Genomic DNA, 13401 nt, shown 5'->3' on the forward strand with positions numbered 1-13401 from the left:
AGATTTCAATAATGTATTCATGCTGTGTACTGAATTGCAATCAAGGACAGCAAGGCAATCAGAACCACTGATCCAGTAAAAGGATACCTGTGCAATAGCACTAACTGATTCCTTAGCATTATGTAACCTTCTCGCTATCACATTTAATTGAAGTTCGAGAGTAAAAATGACTTTTTGTAACTTAAGATAAATTATTAGACGATTATGGTATGTTATTTTACATAGGATGAAGAAAAATGAGCAAAGCAGAAAATTTGCAGCTTCTCTCAAAGACTGGTAAATGTGAGTGAAGCACAATAACTTCCAATTTCAGTGTTTGCCTTCTCACCTATTCATTCCCACTCAATCATGGCAGAGATCGGAGAAGGAGAAGTTGATGCCAAGTTTGAACAAAATGTAAATATCAACTGACTATTCAGAATTTGCTGCAGCCAAAAATACAAGTAATTTATCCTGGAATTGTCAAATGACTTATACACTAAGTTTGGTCAACGTTTTTTGTTATCTTTGATAAGTATGCCATTACATGTTTGTGTACACATGCCAATGACATAATCATTAAGTAGATTGTTTTTAGAATCATTATCCAATAAAATGTAGATCACAAACTGAACCTTTGCATTGGGCTCTACAAACCAAATATCACTGATTTTAATACAAGCATATGAAGTCACTAACCAACTTATTCTGATTTATACAAATTCCTTTCTTCCATTTCTTTCTTCTCATCCTCATTCTAAGACCCCAAGAATGAAAAAGAATATTGGTTTGAGAAATAAATTGTGATTCAGTGTTCAGATGTGCACATGTAACAACATAACTTGTGAATGTGACTTTCAATAGTTCATTACTTGAAAGAAGTTGTTTTAAAAAGATAGTTAACAATGAGTTGTGATATTGTTTATTATACTCAGATATACTATTCATGTTCTATGGTTACTAGTAAATGGAACTTATGAAACATACAACCCATACAAACCCACCAATTAGGAGTAACAGTATGCCATTCAGCCAAAAATATTCAAATACCCAGCCTCCACCATTTTCTTGGGAAGAGAATTCCAAAGACTAATAACGTTTGGCTTATTTAATTCGATTTGATTTATTTATTGTCACATGTGTCTTGTTACAAAATACAGTGAAAAATGTTGCATAATGTCGCCACTCTCTGGCGCCATCTTAAAACACAGAAAAATAACCCAAAATATGGAATACAAAGGCTGAAAAATGAAAAAATAAAGGAAGTGTCCAACTTTACAGGCCTTCTAGTCAAGTGCTCTGTCACGGGCCATGGACCTGGTGGCCAGGCAGGAGGCCCCTTCTCTGCGCCGCCGCCACTGGAACGAAAGTCGCCACTCTTCCGCACCTTCTCGTCTCCACCAATGCCCTAGCCACTATAAGTCCTCGATGGACCTCGCCAATTCAGACATCACCAATGCCCCCAGGTACGGCACCCACCCATACCCGAATCCACCACCACAAGTGCACTTTGGGCCCACATCATCAATGCAGCCGCTGCTAATGCCACCGGATCTCATACTAGGCCCGAACTCACCTTTGCCACTGCCCCCATGAATCTGCATTGAATTCAGACACCAGCGGGAAACCAATCTCACCTCCACAGCAGCAGCAGCAGCCGTGAGTTGGCCCTCTAGGACCGCCTCATTCATGCAGAAGCTGCCGGGAAACCAAATTCCCTCCGATGCTGCCGTCACGAGTCCGTGCTGCTGGGCTCACTTTCCACTGCTGATGCCATCGCCACGACTGAGCTCACCTTGAAATGGCAATATATCACCGTTCCTTCAGTATCGATCGGCGAAAATCCCGGAATTCCCTCCCTAAAAGCGTGATGAGTCAACCTACAGGAAATGGACTGTAGCGGTTCAAGAAGGCAATTCATCACCAACTTGTAAGGATGGGCAATAAATGCTGGCCCAGCCATCAACTCCCATGTCCCACTAGAGAATTATAAAACAACTCTGCTCCTCTCTCCACAAGTACTGTTGATCCAGTATTTCCAGACTCTATTTTAGTTCCTATTTCTAGTGTCTAGGGGCATTTTGCTTTAATTGATTCACTTGTACTTTTTGAAGTTCAGCGACTGCGTCAATTTAAGTGTGTGGCAATATCTATTCACATAATATATAATTATAAAACGTCAACATAAGATATGTTTCCTGCCCAACTACTGGCCAAGTTGACAGTCTGTTTGGCAGATAGGATGAAAACCCCATGATAACAATCTGCAGTTATTGCCCATTGGAAACTATTCCCAGCAATTGGGTGAAGAGTAAAGTCAGTTGGGAGGGTGAAGGTCATGATTAAGACAGTGAGAATGACGGGAGTGCATGTCACGACATGGCGCAGAAGTGAGAAAAACTATAATCAGCAAAGATAAGTGTGAAGAATCCATTGAGATGCCAGCTAGAACACCCATGTGGATCACAAGGACTTCGAGAAAAGTCAATTGTCTGGTAGAGTTGCCAACTCTCTCTATCCATTTATTCTTGTGTTTCTGAAGGGTTAGTGGGGATTTTGCAGTGATAAGGGTTATGATAGCGGGTATAGAGACTTCTAAAAGTTCTTTGATCAAAAATGGCCACGTAATAGGTTGAATCCCATGGAATAGAAAGGATATGTTAGTATGGATGTCAAGTTCTGTCATGATTCACTGAATAATGGGACAAAGTCCAAGGGCCAAAATGATCTGCTCCTGTTCCCATGTTGGTACTAAAATAAATATAATGTTTACATAACATCTACTGGCGGCTTAAAGCAGTTTCCATGGTTAAATGTGTTGTGCGAGTCGGATAAGGGGTCAGATTCAAAACGTGGAGTCAAAATCTTACACGGTCGCTTAACCTCAATATTCTGGGTGGTCTCACGATTGGGGTGGACAACGCAGAGAAAACTTTGTAAACCTACTAGAGCTGTTCACACGTTGGGGCAAAGGGGCCAAGTGTTGGAAATGGAATAGCTGACTGGGCTTTGCGGAAGTATGGCATGATGTGTTGAATAGGAGATTGGATGCTGAAGTTACCTGGTTGATATCCATGCTGGGTGGGGGTAAGGGGGTGCGGCGGTGGTGATGAGGGGAAGTCAATGGGAGTAGCTGCTGTCTTTTTAAAGACAGCTTCAAATAGCTCACCTTGAACAGACTGAATCCTTCGAACCACAGCGGGCAGACTCCTATTGAGACCCAGAATCCTATCGAGATGGAAAGCGAAGACTTCGCTGGTATCCCCCGGGGTCTTCAGGAGCCCGCACGGTGCCCGGCAGCTCGACGTTCGGCCGGCTTTCACTTCGTTCGCCTTTGGGGGACGCTGTTGGTTACCCGCACCTTGGAAGAGGAGGAGGGGCCGGCGGCCCGGGAGGACGAGCCTCTGGAGGCGGCCAATGCTGGAATCGGCCAGGAAGCGCATGGCGGCGATATCCCCCTGGCTGAACCAAAAGGGGGCACTGTCACTGTAAATCCGGATATTGCTGGAGGCGGCATCGCCGCTGCTTCTCGCCCTCTCAGCGGCTGCCCCTCGAGAAGGTGAGGACGGGTTACCCCTCGGTTTGCCCCCGGATGGGGCCAGACTGTCCCGGCTCACCATCAGAGCGGCTGCATTCTCCTGCACAGCCGAATGTTTCTTCCTGGTTTTTGGCCTCACGGTGCCCCTGATTTTAACCGGCTTCCTCCTTTTCGAGCGGAGGGTGATGTACACCACTTTGGGGTTGGAGGTGAAGTTGTACGGTTCTCTCCCCCGGGTTGGGAGAGTGCTGGCCGGCAGCCGGCCGGGCTGGCTGTGCCTCTCGCCCGCAGCTCGGTCCAGCCTCTCCCGAGGTAAGACATCTCCCTGCAGTACCACAAAGCAGGCGTACAACAGAGCCCCCGTGACGATCAGCAAGTTCCTCTTGCTCCTGGGGCGTCTCCCGCTCGCTAGCCAGGCACAGAGGGCGAGCAGACAGAACCGCAGTTTGCCAGCTCTTCGGCAAGTCATCCTCGTGGTGATCCAACATGATGGACTGATGGGTAGGTGCCAGCCCGGCTCTCCAGAGCCCAGAGACGGATCATCACTCCCAAATCCTTTCCCATCCGTGCTGCACCTACCTGCCTCACACTGACCAATATGAGTACTCTCTCTCTCTCTCTAACCGCTATCGGCAAGTTGCAGGGAATGAATGGAGGAAGCACATAGCGAACTGTTCTCACTCAGCTCTGTGTGAATGTGTGTCTGAGAGAGACATATACTGGAGGCAAGCGGCAACTGCTGTCTTCGTTCACATTGGAGGGCGGGAGCATTGGGCGAAACTGTCAACTTTCTCCCATGTAATTGCTTGCTGTCTGGATTACAGACAGATATCGTCCCCACCCCCTTTCTGAATGAATTAGGCATTTTCTAACTTGACTCTGATCTCCCAGATGCGGTCTCCGGTGCTTGTTTATATATTTAACATTCACTTCATTGCGAACTGAGACTGTTGTCGCTTTTCTCCAAGTTATTGTTAACTGTATTAGAGATCATTCATTCCACCAGACAATGAAACTTGGGCAATTGCAGTGACCCTGATATTTCCTCCGTACCTCACTTGTTATATGTCTGAAAACAATAAACAAGCCCACCACGACAAAACAGTTCACTGAACTTAAATGGCAAATCATGCAAGACAAATTGACACTTGTTAACAACCCATGAACTGAACCTGTACAACCCTGAGGAGTCATTTATCAATGGGACGTTCATATTATCTGTGTTAGGAGGGCAGAGGAATAGTTGCTGTGTTTCAGGATCCGCTGAAATGATCCAATATTCAGGGACTCGCATTTTCATTAACTTGTCAGTTCGCAGCTGTTTGGCAACTTGCTCTTGTTTGCAACATTAGCTGGGAAGAGAAGCGGACGAGTCAATGTGAAATGACAGTACGATCACTGACTTACATCGAGTTGTTGACATTACAGACTAATTGGGCAACATCACCCAGGCCACTAAATATCACTGATCCCTTGCGGATTGCTGGAAAATCATAAAACTACATGACCCGCGCGCAATTGAAACAAAGGACTTTTAAAGATATAATGTTTAATCCACCATTTACGCAGATCTTAATATATGCCTTGCTGCAATGTATCTGGAAAAAATGCCTATCGCAGTCCATTTCAAAAGCATTGATGACCATTCAACAACGAATCAATCTCGGAACCGAAAGAGGTCGCCTTATCTACCTACGCTGATTTTTACTAAATCAAGCAAAAAAAACCTCAAGTATTTTAAAAAGTCAAAAATAAACTTTATATCCGTCACCGAATATAATTGCATGAAAAAAGTTTGTATTTACATTGTCCTTGGTACAAAGGCAGTATGTACATTCATCTTTCTGTTTATCATTCCAAAAGTAGTGTACAGTTTCACAGATCAACCATGTCCCAGCGCATAAGTTTAATCTTCTGAAGAAGGGTCGTTGGCCTTCGAAACGTTAGCTCTATTTATCTCTCTACAAAGGCTGCCAGACCAACTGAGTTTCTCCAGCAATTTTTGTTTTTGTTTGTTTTAGATCTCCAGCATCAGTAGTGGGTTGTTTTATTTTAGTTTAGTATTCTGTTGTTCTTCAACAATAACCTTCCCTCTGTCATAAGGTCAACAGTGGGCATGTTCGCTTATGATTGCAGAATGCTAAGCACAGTTCCACTTCTCAGATACTGAAGCAGTCCCTATCCAAATGCAGTAAGACCTGTTAATTTATTTACGGATGTGAGCATTACTGGCTTAAATCAGCATTTATTGCCTATCAATAATTGCCCTGGCTCGGGACAGGAAGTGTCGAGCAGCCTTGGTGTACCCAAGCACGAGGCAATGGTCATTTCTTACAAGATCTCTTACAACATAATCCCCTTGATATTCAATGGTATTGCAATTGCTCAATCCTCAGCTATTAACATCTTGGGGGTTCTATTGACCAGAAACTAAACAAGACCTGCCAAATAAATACTATGGTTACAAGAGCAAGTCAATGGCTGTGAATTCTACAGCAAGTAACTCACATCTGTACTCATCAAAGCTCACCTGTAAGGTACAAGTCTTACGTGATGGAATACTCTCCATGTACTTGGATGAGGGCAGTTCCAAAAACACTCCAGTTGTTTGGCAAAGTAGTTCACTTTATTGATATCCTATGTAATACCTTCGATATTCAAAACCCTCATCGCCAACGTTTCCCATCTACAAGATGCACTACTACAACTCACCAGGGATTCTCCTACAGCATCTTCCAAACCTGTGACCTCTACCACCTAGAAGCAGAATGACAGCAGATGAAAGGGAACCCTACCACCCCTCCAAATCCCCTCAAGCCGCACACCTTTCTGACTAGGAAATATATCCCCACTTATTTGCTGTGGCTTAGTCAAAATCCTAGGATTCGCTCCCTCACAACACTAGGTGTACCTCACTACGTGGATTGTAAGAAAGAGCTCACCACTATGTTCTCCGGGACAATTATTGATAGGCAATAAATGCTGATTTGACCCAGTAATGCTCACATCCGTAAATAAATTAACAAAATCAGTTCGATTTTTTTAGTACAATTTCTTTAGCGCAATATCTCGTCCTCACATTTCCTGGATAGTTTAAACATATCTGACAATAGTTTCTGTAATCCAGATGCCCCCTAAAGAATTGATCATGGAATCAATTCTATGGTAACGGTAAAAGGATGTGTGCGTACAAAGCCTTACGTGACGATAAACTAAGGAGACTATGGAAAATGTCAGTGGTAGCATTGCTTTAAAGTATTGTAAAAGCAACAGAGATAAATATTGGAAAATAAGTCCTATCATGTTTTAATTTGATGGACAGAGTGGCTTCAACCTATCGTCATGGGACCGTATAATCTATCTAGAGCTTTTCTCTTGGTCTTCAGCCGCATCTCCTCGCTTCAGATTAATTCGTTTCCTCCGAATGTTGAACTCAGCTGCGAGTTTTAGAAAGAAGCTGTAGCGATTGAGAAAATCTGTATCCAGCGGCGGGGTATCTGGATACATAAGCTGCTGTTTATCTCATCAGCTCCTCCCCTTTAAATACAAACTGGCGTTGGCCCTTGCAGGATTGAAAATGTCATTTCAAGGCACTGTTTTCTTATTAAGAACAAAATTTATTTGAGGCAGTATATATTGCTACATTCAAGATATGTCGCTGTGTTAATTAATCTTGCAAAATAAATACTAAAAGCAGTAAACATACCCTTTCGTATTTGTAAAGAAAAGAGATTCTCCCCGGCGGGGAATTGAACCCCGGTCTCCCGCGTGACAGGCGGGGATACTAACCACTATACTACCGAGGATCTCTACATATTACTGCTACAGATACCCTTTTCAGAATTTCTGTGACCTGCGTCTTTGTAATTGCGTTCTTTTTTTGGATTTCTGGAAAATAACACGTCATCCCAGACTTTCAGCATCCACGGTATTTGCCCTTATATCATACTAGTCTTTTCACTCGACTACCAAGTATAGTCTATTGAACGTGTCTTTCTCAAATAGCTCCATACAAAGAAATTCATTCATCAGACAGACAACGCAGTTTGCGTTTAAGGCAAGAAATTAGCACCATATGGGCACTGTTGTGAGTTCAGCCAATCAAAATAGGAACATACATTTTACATGTTTTTTTTCACATACAATTAGCATATTGGTTCATTAAGATAGTGGCTGATCTGTATCACACCGATTTATGCCTTTTTGCCATATTTTTTACTTAACATCCAAGTTTTAAAATATTTCAATTAGACTAACCTCAACAACCCATTGTAGTAGATAGATCCAGATTTCCACTGTCCCCTTCACCACTAACTGCTTCACCGCATCACCTCTGAATGGCCTGTAATTCCATTTTTAAAGTTGTGCTGTGGCTGCTTGAGTTCCCCAGTAGGAGAAATAGTTTCTCCATTCATTTATCATCCCAGACACTTCAATTAGATCACTTCCTAATATTCAATATGCAAGGGATCAAAAGTCTAGTGATGCCCATAATTAAGCCATTTAGCCCAGTATCATTCTGGGATATCTGCATTACCATCTCAAAGCCAATATATTCTACCTGAAGTGTGGAGCGTGGTATTAAACATGCTCCAAAAACAGTGGACAATAGAATGGATACATGCAAGATAGAGATTGGTAGATGTTTGAGCACTAATTTCTGCATCTTAAAAGCATCAAGGAAAACAAGAAAATGGCATCAAAGAGCAGAATGGTCTACTCCTACTTCTATTAGCTAAGTTCTAGTTTACTTATGCTTTAAGAGAATTAAATAATACGTAGATGGGGCAGAAAGGAGGAATTGAGGTGGAGGATCAGCCATGTTGAATGACAGAGTAATGTTGAAAGGCCTCTCAAAGGGTCCTCCTAAGGTCCCCAGCATTACATGTGCTCGTCTTCAGGCAACTTGTTTCATAAAATGACGGAATTGTTGCAGCACAAAAGAATGCCATTCCACCCAACAAGTCTGCACTAGCCCTCCAAAGGAGCAATTCACATACTGCCACTCCCATAGCCTGCCTCTCCCTACATCCTGTTCATATTCTTTCTCTTCAGATATTTAGCATATGTTGGAATTGTAGAAAACTATGGCATTGGAGGCCATTCTGCCTATCATCTTTGCATGACTAAGAATCATGCCACCCAGCCTAACCCCATTTTCCAGCACTTGTTCCATATTTCTGGAGATTACAAGACTTCAGGTACACATCCAGACACAACATTTTTTAAATGAGTTAAGATGTTCTGCTCTATTGCAGTTTCAGGCAGCAAGGTCCAGATCCCTATCACACTTTGGGCAAAAATTTATTTTCTCTTTTCCCTCTAATTCTCCTACTAATCACTTTAAATCTGTACCCTCCAGTCACTAGCAACCCTGGTAGGCAAAATAGGTCCTTCCCATCTGCTTTACATCTCAACCAAATCTCCCTTCAGCCTTCTCTGCTCCAAGAAAAACAACATAGCTTATCCAATTTTTTCTTCATAGTTTTAATACTCCAGTCTTGGTGACATCCTGGTAAATCTCCTTTGTACCCTCTCTACTGCAATTACATTATTTATGTAATGAGTTGACCAAAGAGTCATGAAGAGTCGTTCAGCACAGAAACAGACCCGTCGGTCCAATCAGTCCATGTCAACCATAATCCCAAACTAAACTAATCCCATTTGTCTGTGTTTAGCCCACATCCCTCCAAACATTTCATTTCCATGTAATTATTCAAATGTCTTTCAAACATTGGAACTGGACCCACATCCACCACTTCCTCTGGAATTTTATTCCACAAACAAACTGCTCTCTGTATGAAAAAGTTGCCCCTCCTGTTTTTTATAAATCTTTCTCCTTGCATTTTAAAAATATGCCCCCTAGTCTTGAAATTCCCCACTCTAGGGAGAAGACACCTGTCATTCGCCTTTTCTACACTCCTCATGATTTTATAAACTTCTATAACCTCAACCTCCCACACTCCAGTGAAAAAGGGTCCCATCCTATCCAGCCTCTCCTTATAACTCAAACCCTCTATTCCTGGCAACATCTGGTAAATCTTTTCTGAATCCTCACTTGCTTAATAATATCTTTTCTGTAACAAGGCAACCAGAACTGGACACAGTACTGCAGAAGAGGCCTCACAAACATCCAATTCAACCTCAACACAATGTCCCAACTCCAATACTCAAAGGTCTGAGTAATAAAAACAGACTTGCTAAATGCCTTCTTAACCACCCTATCTATATGTGATTCAAACTTCAAAGAATTATGTACCTGAACCCCTAGGTCTTTCTGTTCTGCAACAGTTCCCAAGGCTGTACATTTTTTTTAATTGTATAAGTCATGCCCTTGTTTGTTCTACCAAAATGCAATACTTCACATTTATCCAAATTAAACTGCATATCCCACTCCTCAGCCCATTGACCCAATTGATGAAGATCTCTTTGTAATCTTAGATATTCTTCTTCACTACCACAAATTTTGGTGTCATCTGCCAACTTACTAACCATGCCTTCTGTATTTTCATCTAAATCATTTACATAAATGACAAACAAAAATGGACCCAGCACCAATCCCTGTGGAACACCGTTGGTAATAGGCCTCCAGTTTGAAAAACACGACCACTCTCTGTCTCCTGTCTTTATGCCAATTTTTTTTATCTAACTGGTAAGCTCACCCTGAATCCCATTGTTGTCTTTGTCTCTCCTTAAAACCATTTAGACAACTCTGACCAGAATGTTATGAATGAATTTGCCCAGGTGTCCCACAATACCAACGTGGTCAAATCAATACGAACAGAAGACGGTACCAATGCAAAACAGTCCCAAAATTATTAGAAACAAAGTTACAATAATCTTTAATACTAAACATACTATCCCTTATCCTATTTGGCCCCTCAAGCTCACATTACTTCCCAAGTCTCTTGTAGATTTATGTAGTCGCGCTCTCTCTCTGGCTCTGTCTCTTGGTCTGCGAAGTTGTTTTCTTCCTCTTTCTCTCTCTGGATGGTCAGCTAGTCTCTGCCTCTTGCCATGCTGGTCTCCTTGGAAGGCCTCAGATGATTCCAAGAGCAAAGTCTGCAGGTGAACCCTGTTTTTATATCTTTCAGATGGTTTTCTGGGACTTTCTATTGTTCTGGCCAGTCAGGGAGATACACTTAATAGTTTGAAACAGAGTCAATCATTTGGATGGCATGATACTGTGAGTTTCTTTGTGTAGCAGGAGCCAGGGCCTTTCTGCCTGGGCTCTCCTATGTTTAGTGGATAAGTTGTTGGGGTATGTCTGTCCAGAATAACTGTTGCCTTTTACATTATGTTAATATCATTAGCACATGACTGCTGTGTTTGCACTGTGTCTGCTTTGTGGGTTTTGTGATTTCAGAGGTTTGCTTGGCCAATGTACCCAGTATTCCCTACTGTATGGTTAAGTTAGCAGTCTACCTATGTTTCAGCAGCCAGGAGGCTGCTACACCATTTTGTCTAACTTCGTTAATTAGTCTACCCTGTGGAAACTTGTCAAAGGCATTACCAAAGTCCAAGTAAATAACATCTACTGCTCTGCCCTCATCAATCTTCTTGGTTACTTTCTCAAAAATCTCAACCAAGTTTGTGAGACATGATTTCCCTCGCACAAAACCATGCGAGCTATCCCTATCATTCTTTCCATCTCCAAATGCATATAAATACTATCTTTCAGAATCACTTCCAACAACATACTCACCATCGAAGTCAGACTCCCAGGTCTATAGTTCCCAGGCTTCTCCTTACATCATTCCTTAAACAAAAGCATGACAAAGGCAAATCAGAGGGCGGCTGAGAGTCATCACAGCAGAATTTTGGGAGACATCACCACAGTCATCACAACTGTACAGTCGACCTCCGCAGGACACCCTCCATGAAACAGCAAAGAAGAGCAGTGAGTCAGAGGATGGCTGAGAGGCTTTGTAGTGGAATTCTGGGAGACTTTGCCACACACAGCATAACTGTACAGCAGGTCAGAGAAAAACTGGTGTCAAGATGTGGTTAAACCCAGAACACTATATTGGTGTTTTCCTGCACTCCCTTCTTCTCTGACCAAAAGAAAAGACTCTGTGAGGAGGATAACTAGCAATGTAAAGGTGTACAAGGGAGCAGCCATTAAGAGAGTGGGCCACTGTTAGAGTGGAAGTGCTGAGCCCTTTGCTCGAGAGGTTTTTGCTTGAGAAGGCTGAGCAGGGTTGCAGGTAAGGGTTCTTTAATACTTTCTTTCTATCTAAACTGATGGTAGTGGGGATGGCATGCTCCTCTTGCAGGATGTGGGAGATCAGGGAGACTTCCAGTGTCCCTGGTGGTTACACCTGTGAGAAGTGCACCTGGCTGCAACTCCTGGCAGACTGCATTAGGGAACTGGAGCTGGATGCATTCAGAATCATCCAGGGTCCTGAGTGCATTCCAGAGAACATCATTGACAAGAGCTGCAGTGAAGTGATTACTCCTAAGGTGCAGGATGCAGGTAGCTGGGTGACCACCAGAAGAGGCAAGGGGGGAAGGCAGATAATGCAGGGTTCCCCTGTGGCCATTCCCCTCAATAGCAGGTATACCACTTTGGGTACTGTTGGGGAGGATGATCTTTCAGGAGCCAACAGCATCAGTCAGGTCAGTGGCACTGTGACTGGCTCTGACGCTCAGAGGGAAAGGTTGCTGTCTGCCAGAGCGATACTCAGGATACTCTGCCAAAGGAGACTCAGTTGTGAGGGGGATATTAGCGGCCGGTCTATCCTCAGAAATGGAAACAGAGATGTTGAGGAAGGGAAGGGAGGAGTCAGAGATAGACCAGGTGAAATTGAGGGCAGGGTAGAAATTGAAAGCAAAACCAATGAACTTTACCAATTCCGGATGAGGGAGGGAAGCAGTACTGATGATACCATCGATATATCAGAGAAAGAATTGTGGGTGGGTGCCGGAATCGGACTGGAACAAGGAACGTTCCACGTACCCCACGAACAGACTGGTATAACTGGGGCCCATGTAGGTACCCATGGCCAGCCCTCTTACCTGAAGAAAATGAGAGGAGTTAAAAGAGAAGTTGTTGAGTGTGAAGATGAGCTCGGCCAAGCAGAGAAGGGTGGTGGTAGGTGGGGATAGGTCAGGTCTTTGCTCCAGGAAGAAGCGGAATGCCTTAAGACCCTCCTGGTGGGGAATGGACGTGTAAGGGGATTGCATGTCCGTGGTAAAGAGGAGGTGGCTGAAGCCTACAAACTGGAAATTTTGAAACCGGTGTAAAGCGTCAGAGAAATCACGGATGTACGTGGGCAGGGATTGAACCAGGGGAAAAAAGACTGAGTCAAGGTAGAAAGAGATGGGTTCTGTGGGGCAGGAGCAGGCTGAAACAATGGATCTGCCCAGACAGTCCTGTTTGTGGATTTTTGGTAGGAGGTATAAGCGAGCTGTGCAGGGCTGGGGTCCTATCAGCTTGGAGGCAGTGGGGAAGTTTTCCCAGCTACCATCAGTTCTGAGGAAGGGTCACTGGATCCAAAACGTGAACTCTGATTTTTTCCTTCATAGATGCTCCCAGGCCTGCTGAGCTTCCCAGCAACTTGTGTTTTTGTTCCGGATTTGCAGCATCCGCAGTTCTTTCGGTTTTTATTAAGTCATTTAGTCTATTGTCTCTGTGTTAGCCTCCCATTCACCATGATAGCAAAGGAAACAGGTTTTAATTTTGTTTCTATATATGGAAATACTTTTTTAACAGGAGTGACGGGTTTCTTTCGCAAAATCTCCTCTTGACTTGGATGACGAAATAAAACATTGCATTGGCCGGGAATCGAACCCGGGCCTCCCGCGTGGCAGGCGAGAATTCTACCACTGAACCACCAATGCACAGAAGAAAGGTTTAAGATTATACATAGTGGATGCTAGGA

General features: G+C 43.4%; 1 protein-coding gene, 1 long non-coding RNA gene and 1 other non-coding gene across 4 annotated transcripts in view; 1 reads left to right on the forward strand and 2 right to left on the reverse strand.

Annotated features, from left to right (window-relative positions):
* gask1b (golgi associated kinase 1B) overlaps positions 1-4267 on the reverse strand; it is a 33555-nt gene extending 29288 nt beyond the window's left edge. For both annotated transcript variants that reach the window (XR_007263450.1, XM_020516274.2), the window contains exon 1: positions 3149-4267. Coding sequence is in view for 1 of the 2 variants with exons in the window: in XM_020516274.2 (XP_020371863.2) it covers positions 3149-3986 (838 nt within the window). In the remaining variant the exon portion in view is untranslated. The remainder of the gene's footprint in view (positions 1-3148) is intronic.
* LOC125484627 overlaps positions 1-13339 on the forward strand; it is an 89234-nt gene extending 75895 nt beyond the window's left edge. Inside the window, exon 3 of the long non-coding RNA XR_007263452.1 lies at positions 13233-13339. This is a non-coding gene — a long non-coding RNA (uncharacterized LOC125484627). The remainder of the gene's footprint in view (positions 1-13232) is intronic.
* On the reverse strand, positions 7252-7323 carry trnad-guc. The gene has a single exon. It is a non-coding gene; the product is annotated as a tRNA-Asp (tRNA).
* Positions 13340-13401: the final 62 nt, after the last annotated feature.

The sequence above is a fragment of the Rhincodon typus genome, chromosome 1 (genome assembly GCF_021869965.1).
Source record: "Rhincodon typus isolate 14 chromosome 1, sRhiTyp1.1, whole genome shotgun sequence".
NCBI lineage: Eukaryota > Metazoa > Chordata > Chondrichthyes > Orectolobiformes > Rhincodontidae > Rhincodon > Rhincodon typus.